At 31.9% G+C, this 19,693-nt stretch overlaps 1 protein-coding gene across 1 annotated transcript in view; it reads left to right on the top strand.

Moving 5' to 3' along the window:
- The first annotated feature begins 985 nt into the window (after positions 1–985).
- Positions 986–19,693, top strand: part of ldd (lipid droplet defective) — a 53,066-nt gene continuing 34,358 nt past the window's right edge. Inside the window, 17 exon segments of the mRNA XM_018455648.1 lie at positions 986–1,057; positions 12,796–12,879; positions 13,340–13,563; positions 13,651–13,793; positions 13,867–13,997; positions 14,343–14,728; positions 14,846–15,160; positions 15,235–15,490; positions 15,611–15,808; positions 15,886–16,100; positions 16,229–16,439; positions 16,544–16,917; positions 17,284–17,572; positions 17,665–17,859; positions 18,063–18,280; positions 18,624–18,808; positions 18,917–19,431. Coding sequence (XP_018311150.1) covers positions 12,817–12,879; positions 13,340–13,563; positions 13,651–13,793; positions 13,867–13,997; positions 14,343–14,728; positions 14,846–15,160; positions 15,235–15,490; positions 15,611–15,808; positions 15,886–16,100; positions 16,229–16,439; positions 16,544–16,917; positions 17,284–17,572; positions 17,665–17,859; positions 18,063–18,280; positions 18,624–18,808; positions 18,917–19,431 — 3,918 coding nt within the window. The 5' untranslated portion in view covers positions 986–1,057; positions 12,796–12,816.

The raw sequence follows: 19,693 nt of genomic DNA, 5'->3' as shown, positions 1-19,693 counted from the left end.
AAATCACGACGTTATCTGTTCGTTTTACTCCTCCACGAATAACTATGTTATTATCGAGTAAATTTCCGCATATATATCAACAAGCATAGATAAGTTTTTTTGTAATCGGCAGCCTGAGAAATGTTTCTGTATATTTGTCAAGAAGCAATTAATTATTATATATATATATATATATGCTATACCCAGATTGATCAGATTTCTGCAAGTTGTTAGAAATAAAATATTCTCTCGGGATGAGAAACATTATTAATTATATTATCGATCAGGTTATTGCAATCATTAGGAAGAAGATAGAGACAACATTAATTGTACAAAGTTTATTATTAATAAAGAAACTCATTTTTCTTCTTCAATTTTGTATCTTTACATTTTCTCTGACTGCTTCGCGCGATCTTGATCGATCGATCAAACGATTCACGATCCGTTTGCACGCTCGCTCTTGAGTTTGCCTATATACATACTCGTCTTGTGTGCAAGTTACGCACACGCCGACAGACGAGATGGTGTGTGGTACCTCGAAGGTCCACGTGGTCGTGGATCATGGTAGTGGTAACAGTCGTCTCCCGACCGTCGTTCAAGTCTGCATGAACGTTGGTCATCATCTCTACCGGCCGCAGCCGTTGCCGCCGCGCCGCCGAGAGAAGAGTTAGATGGGAAAAACGCGAAACAAGAAAACAAACCGCGGGACAAGTTCGCTTTCGTTCGTCGATCTGTGTGAGTTTTGCGCCGCTGATCGTAACGGGCAATTTACCGATACCATCCTCTCGGTGCATTCCGTCCGCAAGCGAGTTGTTCTCCAGTTCTCCATTATTCGAAGGGTTCGTGCGCGCGCGCGCGCGCACGATGTGCTCCGAAAGGGTTCACGAACTCTGTAGAGATCGTTGATCGTGATCTGTGCTGCGCGATCACGCGATTGTTCATGATTTATGCAATCTGCTCGATCGCGCCGTTTAATAAAAATAAATCGTATACACCGGTGTTTAGGCTTCTTATAGATTTTATCTGTATGAGTTTTGCGTCGCTGATCGAAACGAAGAAGCAAGATCCTTTCAAGGCTGTAAGTAATGTAATTTATTCTTGAGCGTATTTATCGAGAAACAAAGAGAAAAAGAGAAATACGGAAATTTATAACTTTATGATATATTTATAGTTGTTGGAAATTGCCGTTCCTGAAAGCTTTCATAATATGCAATTACGGTTGATTCAGTTTTTGCTTGACGATTATACACGGTATTTTTTACTTTTAACATACATTAATCACGGATTATAAATATAATCAATGATTTGAATTGTTAATCGGTAATGACAATGATTACGAAGCTATGAGAGTTGACAACAGTCATGGACAGTACAGTAGAATTGAGATTCTGCCATCACAAACTATTGTTTTATATCATTACTTGTAGGAAAATTAATATAAGATAAAGATAATTGCTATCTCTGAAGAATATCTCGCATTTCGTGTTAATAAACAGTGGTATTCAAATTATGTTATGACCTTAAGATTTCTAAGGTATACATACAGAGAAAAATTATGTATACATAATATTAGATATTTATCGAGTAATGATTCATGCGAGCAATTAGTGTCCTTGCGAAAGAATCGTATCGTTTCCAATCTTGTCAACAAGCAATCTGTCACTATAACAATCTGTACTTCATCGTTTCCGAATGTTGATTTGGAAAACGCGTGTTACATATTCACGTCTCTCGTTTTTAATAAATTCACAGAACTGGTCTTACTCATAGGCATTGTGCTCTCTCGCACTCGTTCTTGTCGCGGAAAAGCGCGAGTAAACTTTACGACGAATCATTGTAACGGAAGGATTCCTCTCTCGCATTGTGCTCCTTCTTTGAGGATTCTTCTCAAGAGATCGGGAAACTTACTCGACCGGCTGCCGGCAAAGCGATCACCCGACGTTTCCGAGAAAAGCGACGATGCACTTCTTCCTCGAGTCTTCGTGGTCTTACTTTGTGTGGTTACACGCGACCCTGAACTTCCGCGCTGTAAAGGCGTTTGCTATTCACACGTGATGCATGTGCACGCCGTGGGATCCGAGTTTACATCTGTCAAACGTATACTGAAAAAAATTTCTGGTTGAAAATGAACACACTCGAAGATTCTGATCGTATCAATCAGAATTCTGATTATCTCAACTAGAATACATTCAACCAGAAAATTCTGATCATATCAATATAAGAATTCTGGTTATATCAATTAGAATTATAGGTTCAACCAGAAGATTCTGATCATATCAGAATTCTGGTTATCTCAATTAGAAATTAAATAGATTTAACTAGAAAAGTATGATTTGTTCATTTTCAACCAGACCCTTTCTCCGGTGCAGGTACTGCAGGCTAAATATTGAAGGACAATTAACAACACTCAATGAATTTCTTTCTCGTCGTGAACGATTTCTTCCTCATCTCGCGGTTCATTTCCCAGATTAATTATCCCCGCATTCATACGAGACACAGACTTCTTTCGATCGATCTATGTCTTCCATAGTGATTTATAATTCTCGTGTCATTAAAATTGCACGCTCGTAAAAAATTCACTCACATTCTTCACATTTTATTCTTCTCTCTCAGATGTGATCCATCATTTTTTGGACTTAAGAAATATTATTTAACAAATGTTATATTTTACATCAAGAGCCTCGAGTATCTCATATTTTACGTTACTTTATTAGTGACCGTGAACTTATTTCTTTGCTCCTTGTGAGATAACGTGGTGACGTTGTGTGGAGTACTGCAGTTTAATCACTTAGAATTTTAAATCACTCTTTGTACATACTTCATTCTTCATCACATTATTATTAGACTATTATTGTTAATAGCAGTTTGGAAGTCTATTGTTTGCGCAAGAAGGAAGATGACTAAAGATTAGTAAAATAAGAAAGAGAGATAGAGAATTTATTGCACACACTCGATACTTTTTTAATGCGTTTAAAAACTCAATGACGTCATCCCGATACTTAATCTTTTGATCTTCTTACAGCCTTGTCGGTAAATTTTCGACGTTTAATGCATGTATCCACAGATTCAAACAAAGATCTTTCTTGTGTATTTTCATTTCGCACATATGGTTTCGGTTTTATATGCTTTTCACACGTCTCGATAAAACGCCATGGAAATTTAATGCAATAACGTGTTAATATCGTTTCATCCTCACCGGTGACACACTTAATTATAATATATTCATAAGTCTGGTTTATATAATTTCATGTCATGCTAATTTCAAATTATACGTTCGATCTTTTACACGATCCTTTATACGTGTTTCATAACAAGTGAGCATAGTTCAGAAATAAATTTAACACGATAAGTTCATATAAGTAAACACTTGTCCTATCTGTAATTTTGTTTCCGAGTTACAAGCAGTATTTCATTAACTTTCATTACAAATAGAATTATCCTAGCTGATTCTATCCAGATGTTTACTATCGCGATTTACGTTTAGATGTTTACTATTAATTAAAGACAGAAATGTGTGAATGTTATACTAAAAAAAGAGTCTGGTAATAACTACCAAATGTTGATTGAAATAATTCTAATAAAATGTTTAGGTAATACAATTAAAAATAATTTTAATTTCCTAAATATTTGTTAGTATTGTACCAAACATAATAATTTAATCAACAGTTTTTAGTAATACTTATTAAATATTTAGAAAAGTAAAATTATTTACAGGTTTTAAGATGCTTATCAGCATCAAATTATTAAGATATGAACACAAATATTTTTAAATTACTTATTAATTTAATTTGTGATATTACTACTGAAGTTCTGTTACGGAAAATTAAATTCGCGGCGCGCAGTTAGTAGGACATACCTACATACAGTGTATAAATTTATCAAATTATTTAAGCATTAAATCCAGCTTAACCATTTAAGGCCTTTATTATCTATTTGTTGTGTATTCCTCTTACGATCTTAAAAGATACTTTATTAAAATTATTTTTCATTATATTAATCAAACATTTGATAGAATTATTTTACTCAACATTTGATAATTATTAATCTTTTTTCGTTATATATTAGTCCTGTTTGTAACGAGAATTATAATGAAACATGAAAATGTCTGTAATTCGGTCAGATAATACGAATGTTTACATAAACTTTTTGGATTATTTTTGTGTCTTGAATTCATTTCCGAAGTCCACATATTATAAAACATCCTGTATATGTGCTCCCGTTAGTTTAGTCTTGTACATACTACGTCAAAACATCCAATTCGAGAAGATTTCACACTTTACTGTGAATTAATCGCTCGACACAACAGAGAAAGTTCAGTTTCATCATAATTATCCTGTAATACTTGATAACGGCCTCGAACTTTGAATGTTTGATTTCAAAATCTTAGAGTAAAGTTGCCGAAATCGGCTCCTAAATCACACTATCTTGCTTAAAAATTCAATCATTGTGTTTACATACTTACTTATGGGTTATTTAAGAACAGTGTATGGTACTGCAATGCTATTCCATTACATTCGTAACATAAAGCAAAATGGGAGTATTATTTACGCAAATAAAAAAAAACGTGATAGCGTTTCTATTTTGCAACGTATTTCATAACAGAATTATAGAAAATATAAGTTAAATAGCCTAAGTCTTTTGTCGTGATTAGCATATTATTAAAATTAAATTAATAGGATTAAAGTTTGCTTTACATTTTTGTTTATAAATTAAATAAATAAAAGTTTTAAATATATGTCCTAATTTTCTAAATTGCACCATGATATAATTTCCTAAATTGCATCGCAATCTGATCTTCTAAATCGCACGTTGCCTAATATTTTTACATTTCTTACATTTTTATTCCATTTATTATTATGTAAAAATGTATATTGTAAACCTATGAAATGTTTATATATTTTGTTTCACATATAATAGAAACTCCTTAAATTCCTTCTTGAAATTATCATATTTCAGAAATTATGTAAAATATATTCTTAAGTTTTTAACAGCATAATAAAATACAATTTTTCCTTTTCTTGTGTAATTTTTAAATTTTTTGCATTATTATAATGTTTTAAATGAGAAATATTAGTATCGTGCAATTTAAGCAACGGATTTTCTCGTTGCCAACATCGTATAGTATTATACTGAAAAAAAAATCTTCATTTAAAATGTTATAATAGTGCAAAAAAATTATGAAAAAATTACATAAGAATAGGAAAAGGGTACAGTTTATTATGCTGTAAAAAACTTAAGAATATTTTTTATAATTTCTGAGTTATGAGCCTTTAAATAAAAAGTGATGCGATTTCGGCAACCTTACCCTATGTGGAAATTAAAAGTAGGCTGGTATTCGTATTGTGAAATACATGCGCAAGATAATAGTTAAACAAGAATGAAATTGAAAGTGATATTTTTCGAATCAGTTTGACATTTTGACATTAAAGTTTCAGCTTTCTTTCATCGTCTTTAAAAGATGTCATTTTTAAGGTATCTGTCCATTCATCACCAATCTTCAGATTGATAACATCAAAAAAAAAACAACAAAACACAACAACAAAAATTCTTGCAAAATATATTAAAACAGAAATTTTTCCATGAATAAATATCATTTGATAAAGTACACTTGTAAAATATACCGAAAACTCTTCTTTTATTTTTGAATAGAATAAAATTATATTTATCTCATCAATGGTTATCATACAACTTGTTTCGTTTTCTGGTTAGGCACATTTCAGTTTTAAATATATAGTTATTTATTGGTTATTTATTGATATTTTATAAATCTATTCTGTCGATTGCAAATGTGTTGTTTTATTAAAAAGTACTTACATTTTTACCTTTATAATATACACGATTGAATCATTTGTGTTACATGCATTTCTTTTCTTTGAAATACTAGATGCACCAAGAAATTAGTTAACATTTATATACAATTCTTTTAATACACAACCTTACAAATACTATCTAAAGAAACAATTGACAAATGGGAAATTGGCGGTGCGCAGTTTTGCTTTGAAAAAGCTTTATTTCAAATAATTAGAAATTAACTAGTACATGTTACGCCTAATCTTTTAGCCTTCTTCAGCAAAACAAAAGTTGTTACAGTAGATTGATATAAATTAGTTGCAATCCAAACTAAAAATAATTACAGTAGACTGATATCCATCCGATCGCAATCGTGTGAGGCGATAATCATTCATCCATTATAACGCAATCTCTTCAGTTGAAAGGCTGGATGATAGTGAATGATTAGGAATCTCACAATGAAGTAACGGATGATTATAATTGTCATAAATTATTTCAATTGTAAAGTTAATAATTAAAATGCAATAAGAAACATGGTCAATAAATAAAAACATATTGAAATTCAAGAAAAAGTGTTTCACACCACTGTCAAACTATATAAATTCGATGCGAATTAAGGCAATGTTGAAAATTTACTATCTAAAAATGTTAAAGTATAATTTGGATAGATTAACAAAATTTTTCAAATTGTATCAAACATACACTACTGCACTAACAACGTATATTTTGTATGTTTGATTGAATACACTATGTTACCTCAATCTGTTATACAATTTGAAAATTTCTATCCAAATTACCTCATTTTATTCTATGTAAGAACTTAATAATTTTTTTATATTAGTAAAAAAGTAAAAAAAATTAACCCGAGACATTAATGACATCGTGTGAATCTAACAAAGGGTTGGAAAATCATCATGTGTACCAAGAATTAACACAACTTGCAAGAATTTTCTTTGTGTTTTTTTCTCGCCTCTAATGTTACAATCCAAGCTGCAGTGAGAAGAGACTGGAACTTTAAACATATTTCTATTAATTCTAAAGTATTTTGTTATCAATCAATGACATTTATTACATCAATATATCTAATGTATTTTGAAGAGAGGTATCTGTGTGTCGGTTTTGCATAAAAGAATATTTATGAAATGAAACTTGTGTTACCGTCTTGCAGTTACGTTGTCGCATTGTCGCAACAATGCTCACTGCTGCGTATAATAATTACGTGCCAACGACTCTCGCATTCGGACGACAGGCCGCACCGCATATTAATAATCAGATCGTGAATTTTCACCTGAAAATATGAGAAGAAGCGTGCGCTCGATGGAACTCATTGTTGCAACCGCACTCATTGACGCTCGTTTAATTTGACATAAAAATTAGTTTTTAGATTTTTCAATTCATATTGATTTAATTTATTGTAATTGCGTGGACATCTCGTTTTTCTAGTCGGATAAAGTCTTATTACTATCTGTCGATTATTTCGCTTAATAATTGACAATGCATAATCAACGATCATACGATCGTTACTATCAGTCAAGAAAACAATGATATTGAAAAATCATGATTAATGTCTTTTTTGTGTTTGATTATTTTTACACAGTTGTGGTAGTGATGAGTGATGAACTTTAATCGCCATTGGTGAGGCACTTTGATCTATTAGTGCAATTTTATTCAAATGCACACATAAAAAAGGTGTTATTAATTGTTAGTCAACACGCGCGCGCGCGCGCGCGCGTGTGTGTGTGTGTGTGTGTGTGTCGAACGCGGCGATTGTTACGAAATGATTCAGGTTTATTCGGGCGTCGTAACCGCGACCGTAATCGCATAACTGTACACGGAACCAGTGAAAGTGTACGTTGTTCGTGGAGTGTTAATAAACGAAGCTTTGGACCGGGGGGGGAATGCTCGTTTTTTACTCGACTTTCCACAGAACCAGAAGTTCGCTCACATAACCGACTCGTGATTCACGGTCACTGAATGAAATGCCAAAAGAACTCATATTACGATTTTAGGATGATTATAGTCGATATAAACTGTGCAAATTAATATCATTTTGTTTCATTACCAACACATTTTGTGAGAGATCATAATTTCGTTCCACTCTGTTATGTGACTATAAGTTTATCTACAAAGGAAACGCGGGTGAATAATACATTTCTCATCAAACATAAGTGTGCCAAATGCTATAAGTGCATCTTAACCATTCTTGATAGATACTTCGATGAATTTAGACGAACTTAATCGAGTTTTGAAAGAACTACATTCTAGATTAAAAGTTTGAAAACTCTTTTTAAAAATAGACATTTTTGAAATTATTTACTCAAATATTCATAATAGTTATTGGATCTAAAGAATCATTGTTAAGAAATATATCGTGATGGATGTTTGAATAAGTAATTCTAAAAATGTCAATTTTTAAAAAATCTTTGAAAATTTTTTACTTGAAATATACATTTATTGTCTATTAGAATTATTTGTTAGATTACTATCTATTAGAATTTATTGATCCTACTAGTTTTTTACTATATGATTGTATCTTGTGAATTAATATATTTAAAAAACTCAAAAAAATATAATAAAAAAATCAGAAATTTTCACAGAAAAAAGATCTCTTATATTAATAGATAAAGCCATCAAATATCAGAGAAAAAAGTTTTTAAATAAAATATTAGTAAGAAAATAAATTACATTTTAGATCAAATAGACTCAAATAGATAGCAGGGTTGAATCACATCTTTTTGCTTTTACAAAGATAAGATTTAAGATACGATAAAGAGCGCGATCTGAGAACCACGCTTTAGAGGAAGCGCGCGATTTCAAGAACACATTGTATAGATAATTTATAGTGCACGATTTTGATCTTATTGATAATATATTTGTTTAAACTTTCAAGACGATACTATCGAACCTCATTGCTAAGTGTTCCTCAAATATGTCTGTATTTGTGTTCCATTAGCAGCAAGATATTATTTGTTCATATGTAATATACAGAGTGTTGAGTAAATCGTGATCATCTTTACGACAGAGAGAGAGAGAGAGAGAGAGAGAGAGAGAGAGAGAGAGAGAGAGAGAGAGAGAGAGAGAGAGAGAGAGAGAGAGGAGGGGGTGATTCCTTCATGATAGAATAAGTAAGAAACGTGAAATAAGTTTTTTTTCCATTGAATAATTCAGTCGAGAAAAATGATAAATACTATAGTAACACATATTTCCTTTTTATATTTTCCTTTCCGACAAATTACCTCTTTAATGCAGTAAAAATATTTTGTATTTGTGTTAGAAACGGTGTCAAGTCCTTGTTAAAATTTTGTGTCGAATTTTTAACATGTCCAAATGTCGAGTTAACATTATGTGATTATGTTGTTTGTATATTTTGTGTTAAATTGATATTGAATATTTCTTATAATTAATATTAAAATAACAATTTCTGAGCAAGTGAACAAATAATATGAAAATAATATTTTTTTTAAATATATATATATATGAATTCTAAGATAAATAAATAAAATGCGTAATTAACATATTATATATAATATTATGCGTATTATAATAATATGCGTATTTAATATATTATAAATTTATTAAAAACATGTTAATTTAGCACATTGTAAATGTCAATTTTAATGAAAAAATATGATTGCTTATAAATTGTGTTACATTTTTATATTAATTCTTTTATTAAAGAGTAATATAAAAAATATTTATATTACATCAACTTATTCATCTTTTCGTGTTAAATTAACACAAAAATTGGAATGAATCGTTTGGGACACATGAAATGTATTAAATTTAATACAAATCTTCCAACTATATAATTGTTTTACAATTTACATTGGGTACAATGTATGAGATGCAAATTGTATTGTAGAATATTTGAAACAACGCACGGTTGTATTTTCGTATTACACGATAGTTCTTCGTAAGTGCAGCCGCATCGTCTACGATTACGTTAATGACATATTCTTTCACAGGGTTAGCAAATCAATAATTACTACGGATCTTCGTTATCTCATGAGGGACTCATGTAATCGTATATGAATGACCAGTCGTCATATACGCGACTGTGAATGCTGATTAATTTGGAGGTCATGCGATTAAGAAGAAAAAATCTGCAAAAATTCCTTTAATAAAACGCGACATTAGATTTAATTGCCTCCGTTCGCCGTTTGCAATTTCATAAAAATTTCTGTAGTTTACGCCAAATTATTCCAATTATTTAATTGTTTATGCCTAATTATATAATAAGAAATCTTAATGAAAAAGAAACAATATTTATGCTAATCTCTTTTATTCAATATGATTCTTTTTTTGCCATGCAAACTCATTTGAAGCATTCTATACTATTATTAATACATACTACGTTTTAATAATTTTATAACAGATTTATGAACTGAAACTAATTGCGGCTAATAACCGGAAATAAATGACCCTCGTAATTCTTCTAGCCTTTGCGCACGTTGCTTTGCATTTGTAATTTCTCCCCGGAAGGAGATTGATGCAGACAGGACATTTATTTCTGATACGCATTTTATCCTTGCACGAGAACCACCGCTCGGTTCACTGCTCCATATCTCTATAATGCATCCTGTCGTCGGTGCAGCACGCGACAGAACAGTACGCATTTCCGGCTGCAGCTGCATCGATGGACACGCAAATTAGTTACGCTGCTCGTGTATATATGTATTCGTTGAATTTCGCAATGCAAACATTCCATTTTCGATATCGGCAGATGAACGTAAATTTTACCCTCCCATTTTCGCAAGGCGCTGCTTCTGTAACGTTTGTGAAATGTTATTTTTTTGAATTAATGTAATTAGGTTTGAACTCTTCAACTGATGAAGTGACGATAGCGTGCGTTGCAATACGTTATTAAATTTTGCAATTGCCTCGCGCAATAACAATCTTTATTTATGAGAAAATAAATGTATTCGGATAATGAACCTACTTAATACATATGATGATTTTTTGATCTTTTACTATACATTATCGTTCATGTTTCATATTAATTTTCATTACTTTTACAAGTATACAAAAATTGTTAATTAATTTTTATATATACCTTAACATGTTAAAGTATTTAAAGTTGTATATTCATTTAAAAAAATCAGAAATAAATATTATAACTAATTTCTTGATATCCTTGATATTTCAAAGAAAAGAAATACACAAGACACGAATGACAATGGTGTGCATTAAAGGGTTAATGCGGATTTCGTGGAACATAGACCCTTATACCTGAGGGGCTCAGAAGAGAGCGTGAAATTCAGTCAGGTATTCAAAGTTTGACAAATAGGACTAGTCGAGTTTGGATCGTGTGCTAGATGGGACGATCGGTAGAGCGGATCTCCGGCCACGATAGGACAATAGACAATTCACAGGTCATATTGAAATATCGGATGCTTTCCCCGAAGTGGAACCAAACAGTAGTGTTGCTGGAGCAGTCGCAGACATGGCTGTTTAAGCGAAAAGATACACGGTGAAACTAGAATTTTTGTCTTACAAAATTGTAAAATGTCACATCCGTATCATAATATAAGTAATTACTGATCAGATATGAAAGGAACAATCCAATCCTTTGAGTTAAAAATAATATTTTGTTATTTTTAAAGTAAACAACGTCCACACACACACACACACACACACACGCGCGCGCACGCACGCACGCACGCACATAAATATTAACGTACGCACTTAATAAATAATAAATTTTATTCATATTTAATTTTCTTGAGTTAAATCGTTTAATTCCATTGTTTTAGTTAAATTAATATATAATCGAGAAAGGGCACAGTGGCGACTTATAAAAATAATAAAAAATAACTCAAATCAGATATAATTTAACAATATGAATATTTAATAGTGTATATTATTTATGTGTATTTTATCCTCTCAGCGTGATATCATTATGATGAGAAGATAAAATACGCATAAACAATATATTTTGTTTCGTAACGCGAATATATTGGAATAAAATATTTGTACGGATATCGCACGGATATGTTTTAACGGTTGTTAGTCGTTTTCGTTTGTATTGCTCTTTATGTAACGGAACAATTTTGGAGTTCTACTTATATCCCACGTATCCCTAAGCCTGAATTTGCAATGAAAGTGGATTCGCCGGTGCTACTCGCATGATTGCGCTGCTTAGTAATGGATACGTAAGATGTGAATGTGCAACTCCGCCAGTCAGCGGTGAGAAATTTTCAGCTGTTTCTTCATGCGACGATAAAATTTTCTGATAGGTCACCATTCACCAGCAGCATTTTTCTAAGTGTACTCGGTTCAAGTAAATTCCACACATTTCGAGTACTCTTAGACAGCAAAAGTGTACGGCACGGTCGCACGCGAGCTCGCGAAACTTTCCATTGTATCGCACAGAGGTTTTCAATATAGTTTTATAAGCGCGAGATCTCATCGCGAGACTCGTAAGTGCCTGCAAAATATTGTTGCGATTTTGAATGATTTTTTTTTCTAATGAAAATGGATTTGCACGAAAAATGTCTCAATTTATAAAATGCAAATAATATTGGAGATACTTATTAAATTGCAATAATATTTTATCTATGTAACAGAGATCCAGTTATCCGAACATCGATTTTTTTCAAATATCGAGATTCTTTTATATTCAAATTATTATCGTTTGTTATATCAATATTGTTTATATCTATTATTTTATCTATTGTGCTTACTTTATGCTAGGTGGAAAAGTTTGTACGAATCAGCACAAACCGAGTATATTATTATTTCTTTCGAGTTATTTAGATAATCGGTGTACATAACTGGTAGTAGTTCATTACTTGTAAGGTCATTGAGATAGATTTTAAACGTGTAGGAATCCGTGGAATCGCATGAACAAAACGATTGTATATTTATAAATAAGTAATTTTGTAAAATTGAATATAGAAAAGATATTATATTAAAGTTCAATTGTTCAATCTTTCATATTTAAAAATTAAATTAGTTCATTATTTGTGTTACATTTAATTACAAATCAGCTTGTTTAATTTATTAAAATCTCGAAACAATTTACAGCGTTAAATATCACAGTTAAAAATGAGGGTCGATCAGCTCGGGCTTCTTCTTTGGAAGAACTACATCATTCGAAAGCGACAACCAGTAAGTTAGCCGATGTAACGAGATATATCGCTCCATTACTTCAAAAGTGACAATCAGAAAAACGTGATTTTCGAATTATTATCGTTAATAAATTAAATAAACATTAGCCTATTAGTTAAAAGTAAACTAACTTTATTCCAAAAAATCATCAAAATCGTTACAACATAAAAAGAATTTAAAAAATATCATTAAGATTATTACAATTTAAAAAAAGATAGTTTTTAAGGGTTGCAAAACAGAAATGATAACAATGATATTTGATCTTGTTAAGAATATAATTTTTCTGTCAATATTATTTGATTAGTCAATAATCTTTTATCAAGTTAAAAAATGATTTTTTCCCTTTTCTAAGAAGTTTAGTTTTTTTTTCAGTTATGTTATTTTTGAAACGAAAAAGCGATATTTGCTTTACGTTTTATTAAATAGATCTATCTATATAAATCATTTAATATAATTTCAGGGAATTTTGGCCCTAATTTTTTTCTGGCCAATAGTGATTTTTATGATTCTCTTCACATTGCGCGATAATGACGATCCAGAGTATCATCCGACATGTCAGTTTCCTGCGAGATCGATGCCGCAAGACGGCCTTCTGCCTTTCATGCAGAGTTACATATGCAGTGTCGGAAATCCCTGCGATCCGCTGTCGGAATACGAGAAAATACCCACGTATAAAAACGCCACGTTAGTTTTTACTCTGACGACTGTATCGTTAATTCGTTAAAATTCAGAAATGCTCATTCTTTCTTTTTTCTCTCTTCACAATAATAGTTTAGGTCCTTTAGTCGTGGAACTACAACCGATGCTCAATAATAAAACAATTATCTCCGCTGTGGAAACGTTGCCGCAGAGTATTCAACTCTTGAAATCGATGGCGCAAGTACTTACCAAACCGGAGATTAAGGCGATTTTTGGTACGATTACATTAAAAATGAGCTGAAATTTAGCCTAATACTTGAACAATTAAATATCTGAATATGTTGACAGATAGGGGAATCCGTTTAGGCGACTTGTTCAACAATCACGACCAAATTAAGAATTTACTCAGATCTCATATGCCGAAAGCAAGAGATGGTTTAATCGATGGTTTATTTGAGTCATCCGTCAAATTAATATATGTAAGTAATTAAATATCTGTTTAAACAGATGTGTTCTTAATTAATTCGAGACACCTAGTAATTTCTTTCACACCTAGTTATTTTTATTAATCTTGCATAAACAAGTATGTGTCTAAACAATTATATATTAGCACGTAAATTCTAAGACAAAGGAATAAAATGTGTCAATTATAAATGTTAATTTTACTGAAGAAGTTATTTTTACAATTTGCTTACAAATTATATCAGTGTTATATTTTATTTTCATTTTTTACATATAATAAAATGTTTGCGTTACTTCCTAACATAATTATATGATACGTAAAATACGCTAAATATATAACATAAATTTTTTTAACTGTGTAGTTAATCCAAACTTTTGGTTCGACTAATATCGACGGCGTCATTTGTTCCCCGGAAAGCCTAAAGAAATATTTGATTCCATCCAAAGAGGAGGATATTACGGAGATCTCGAATATTCTTTGTAACATCGATCCGTTAGCAATCCCTGATATTTTGGAGAATCTTTCAAAACACCTGGATTTTACTGGTTTACTAGAGATGGTCGATCGCGCGATGGCGAAATTTCGCGATTACAATTTCTTCCAGGATTTGAAACGAGCAGCAGAAACCATCCTCGATTTAAAAACAGCCAAGAAATACATACCCGAGTATTTGAGGATCCGTGAATGGCTGCCGAAGATAATTTTGGCCTTTCAAAATGTAACCTTCAAAGAAATTGATTTAAACTTGTGAGTCGATTTTTAATGTTTCGTTTCTCTAAACCCATTTTTTCAAGTTCTCAATTAAATCTCTTGAAGTCATATTAGCAGTTCTCAAAAAATATAAACGTGGCGCTTTAATTTCAGTATTAATAAAGCCCTCGTTGTTCTTGATCCCATATTTGCATACGAACGAGATTGGCCGATCGCTCGGAGCGGATTTTTGAAAATAAACAAACTTCTGAAAATAGTGAAGGAAGTTTTGAAAAACCACGAAGTCAATTCCACGGATGACTTCTTCACCGTGATAAATCGGTTGCGCGGAGCAATATCGACTTTCTCCTCGAGTCCAGATAATTATGAAAATATCACGCAGATATTAGATATATCCTTTCTGATCCTGCAGGATGGTATGAAGCTCACTAATAAACTGTTGAATCGCCACGCAGATAATTTTAAATTGTAAGTACTTTTTCTAGACATAAAAATAAATTACTAATATCTAACTGTCCGTAATATTAATTTTTAATTTTCAGAGCTGCCGAAATTTTCGATGGACTCAAAGACTTCTTTTCCGAAAATATAGTAAATTCAATTACATATATGATATCGTTGATAGATAATATTGTGCAAATGACTCATCACGTTGCTATTCTTCATGAAGATACTTTGAGAAGATTATACGAGATCTCTGAAAAACATGAAAATTTGGTCCAAAAGATACTGACAAATCTTCAACCTACTGTATACAGAACGATTATTCGTGCTTTATCGCGATTAGATCTTGTGGAGGTTTGTTATATTTATTATACGATATGTTACAATATTATTGTATTTTCCTTTAAACAATTTAATGACGATTATTTTTAAATTAGGCTAATAAAATTAAGCTTTTCTAAACTTTTCTTACAGCGTCTCGTAGATCATTTAAGAGAAAAAAAACCTGATGAAGTATTTTGCCAAGAGGACACAATGAAAGAGATATTCTTCAATTACATTGAATTTCAAGATAAATCTAGTGAAATAAATGAATTATTCTGTGATAGTGAAGGAAGAAAATTCATTACTGACATCTATAGCAGTTTTGAGTTCGAGAAATATGGGAAAATTGTATGTATAACAATTGATTGACAATTAAATAATAACTTGTGTTTTAATTTTATAATTAAAGAAACCACATTTTTCAGGTAACGAATACTTTATCGACCATGGTCACCATGGCATTCAAACGACCAGTCAAGATCGAAAATGCAAACTTAACATCTGTTGTGAAAACTGTCAAAAGATTCGTGACTTATCTGAATACGCGAAAAGTAAAGTATTTAAACTGGAGCATTTTTCAAATCAGCGACGAATGGAAAAATACTTTCAACGAAATGCAACATCAAGGAAGATTAGATATGTGAGTAAGGAAAGAACGAATAAAAACCTCAAGCAATATAAATTTTACTTATGTAGATATTTGTATATTTATTCAAATTAAAAATTATAAAATATTTTAATTTTGTGCATTAACGTTTCTTTCTTTAGCTTGGGAATTCATCTGAGCATAGCAAAGATGCTGGGACTTCGCAGTGTATCGTACATATCCGTCAAGCCAGATCTGGAAAATATGGATTTTTTAGCTGAAACAATTTTGCAAGATATACGAAGTAATCCTACCAGTTGGATCGAGGAAGTGCGCCAACACGAAGCTGAGTTAATCGAAACGTTTTATCTTACCACCACGGATAAGAAAAAGGTTTAAAATACAATTCAATCTTATTTTGGTCTTTAGATTTTGCATAATATAATCGATTGTGTACCGTTAGATTTTAACATTTCAATACGATCTTCGTTAAACAGACGTTGCAGATCCTGGAATATTCTAATTTCACGCGAGCGTACTGCACGGAATCGAATTCGCCGGAACTGCTAAATTTTCCTAAGGAATCGAACAGTACGATTCTGAAGGAATTGACGTGCTATCTATCCAAAATTGTTCAAAGGAATCTGGAATTGAACATGACCAACATTGAAAACGAGGAAGCCACCTACAGGCGGAAGGAATTTAATTGGACCGCCTTTAACGAGAAGATAATAGAGATTTACCAATATATCGATACTCTTGTGCATCAAGAGGATCAACATTATAATTTGAAGAAATTGGATAAATTAAAACAGGACTTTAAGACTTCGTGGACGACGGACATAATGACGAAAGACGCGTGGGAGATCAGGTAAGAAAAATTTTCAATGCGCTTCATATTCGCACGTAAAGATCTTATATAAGATCGTATAAAATCCGTTTTTTATTTAACTCTGAATTAATTTTTAAATAGTTGAAGCATATAACTGACAACGATTTCGTAACGATGAGAATATAAATTTTAGTAATTTATTTCACACATACACGCGCGCGCGCACACGCACACACACACACACAATGTATCAATTTTTCTTTGAGGATAGCGTTATTATTATAATTTTCGATTTCCATGAAGAAAAATACGTAAGAAACTGTAAAAATAAAACGATCCTCGAACGATCATGAAGAAAGTTGCACCCTCCTTTAACACAAATTTTCCAACTGTATATGTCTGCAGCGTAGGTGTAATCTGCAAGGTCTTTGACGTGATGGAGAGTCCGCTGTTCGGAATCCAAACGAAGAAAAATTGGAAGAACATTTATGGGCTCGCGTGGGCTATCTCGGTGATCTTCGACAATATCGAGAAGATCATTGACGAGATCCAGAACCGCGATCACGTGGCAAAGCTTTCCGATGTTTTACAGGAGATGCCACAGACCGAGATGCTTGTCAGCACGTTCCTAAGAAATTTATCTCCGGTCATTCTTGATGTAGTCGACATAATAACTCTGCGGCCGGTACCTCTTGTAAGTGACATTTTCCAAATGTATCTTGCTCGATAAATTTCAAGGAACTTCTATGAAATATATCATGATATGTGAACATTTTTTGCAATTAGATATCGGCTATTGATGATTACAAAGAACGTGAGGTAATGTGGCCCTGCATCATGAACGAAAGTGTTGGCGCTGCATTAGAATTAAGAAACGGAAGTCGGGAAGTCGTTAGAGAACTCGAAAGGATCGCATGCGACCCAAGTCTCTTTATCAAAGAGTGGAGAGAGCAACCGGTGATAGTGAGAGTCCGAAAAATTGTGAGTTTCTACTCAATTTAATTATTTATTTATTAATCAAATATAATTATTTCTTTTTCATAAGTAAAAAACTTCTATTGCCGATTAATATATTATAAATAATATTATATAATAAATTATAATAAAAAATCATATAAACTTGAGAACAATAAATCCTGTTATAAATTCATAGCTATATTAAGCATGTGTTTATTAATTTTTAGTTCGAGCATGATGAAAATGTAGATTTACCGCCATTCAACTGGACTTTAGGCTACACGAAATTTCGACGGTTAGTGACAAAGTTCGATGATCTGATAAACGACGCTAAAGACATTGTTCTGGCAGAAGAACCGAAATTGGCAAAGTACATTAACACACTTGCGACAGAATCAGATGACATTATCGAGAAGAGATTTCCAAGCATGCAACATGATTGGAGGTACAAATTACATTTTGTATTACGTAATAAATGATTAGTCTAGAGAAAGTATCTTATTATAAAATGGAGTAATTTTGGCTTAGATTTTGATAATGCCCAGACAGCACATGTAGATGTTAAAATTTGGATGTAAAAGATCTTAAAAATGTTTTAAATACGTCTTATGTTTCGATTTTGGATATAAGTGTTGTTTAGATATTTTTAAAAATTTGGATCAAAATTATCTCATATTACAATACTTTAAATTTTTAATTTATGTAGTTAAAAAGGAAGCATAATAGAGACACCTTTTTTATATTTTAATTCATAGTAAATATTTTAAAAGCATTAATTTTTGTTTAAGAAATACTTTAAATCACATCGACTTGGAGATTGATAAGGGGATCGCATCTTTCGGCAGCGATCTTTCTGTAAATGAAATTTGGAAACCATCAGTTAACATTACTGATCGTGTTTTCATTTTTATTAAATATTTATCTAATGTCGTTCACAAAAGCACACGTATCATAACCGACATATTGAAAAGCGGTAAATAGATTTTTAAATGATAATTATTATTACAAAAAAAATGTTTATGAAGTATGATTCTTTGAAAATTGATATTAATGACTATTTGATTTATATTCTAATTTTCAGGCACAGGAAAGATCAGTTTATTGTCCTTGTTAGGATTCGACAATATCTCTCCTATTACTATTTTTCACAATCAATTACCTTTTATTCTGGCGACGTTGGTGAACGGATTATCTGATCCTGTGATAGATGATCATATTGTCACAACATTGGAAAGTAATACTACAATCACATGCTCAATGTTGTTTGATTGGTTGTCGAATTTTAGAATCGGTCTGAGCGCCGAGGAGTATAGAATTTTAAAAAATTTTACTTGCGATCTTGATCCTGAGAACTTTAACGTTTATACGGATCTCTACATGGCAGAAATAACGATCTGGAATAAATCCGCTAGCAAATATCGCTCTTATGTAGCTACAACAATTGGTGACTTGTTCGATCTTGCCGAAGCTATCAGTCTCACGGTGAGACACAATGTAACCATCGAACCTCTGTTTTCGAAAAAATATTTGGATCACATGGTACAGATGCTGAAAGAGAGTCTGGAGATTTCAAATGCAGAGGGTACTTTCCACAAGGTAAATACGGTTAAACAATATATAAATAGTCATATTTATATGTAAAAATGAAGCTAATAACGAGCAAATGCAAAATATCATAGTAGTAACAATAATAGGGGGGAAATTATACCAGTTCCTATATGTTCAGACGTATAGGAACCTATGTGGTTCCGCCCATCCCCTCATTATTATATGTATAATATATGACTTATAAGGAAAGGGACCCAATTGTCTCCCTCTGATTTTGAGTTTTTGGTATGTTGTTCTCCAGGTAAAAAAT

This window comes from Mycetomoellerius zeteki, unplaced genomic scaffold (assembly GCF_001594055.1).
Source record: "Mycetomoellerius zeteki isolate Tzet28-1 unplaced genomic scaffold, Tzet1.0 scaffold5, whole genome shotgun sequence".
Lineage (NCBI taxonomy): Eukaryota > Metazoa > Arthropoda > Insecta > Hymenoptera > Formicidae > Mycetomoellerius > Mycetomoellerius zeteki.
This window is presented reverse-complemented; position numbering and strand designations above follow the sequence as displayed.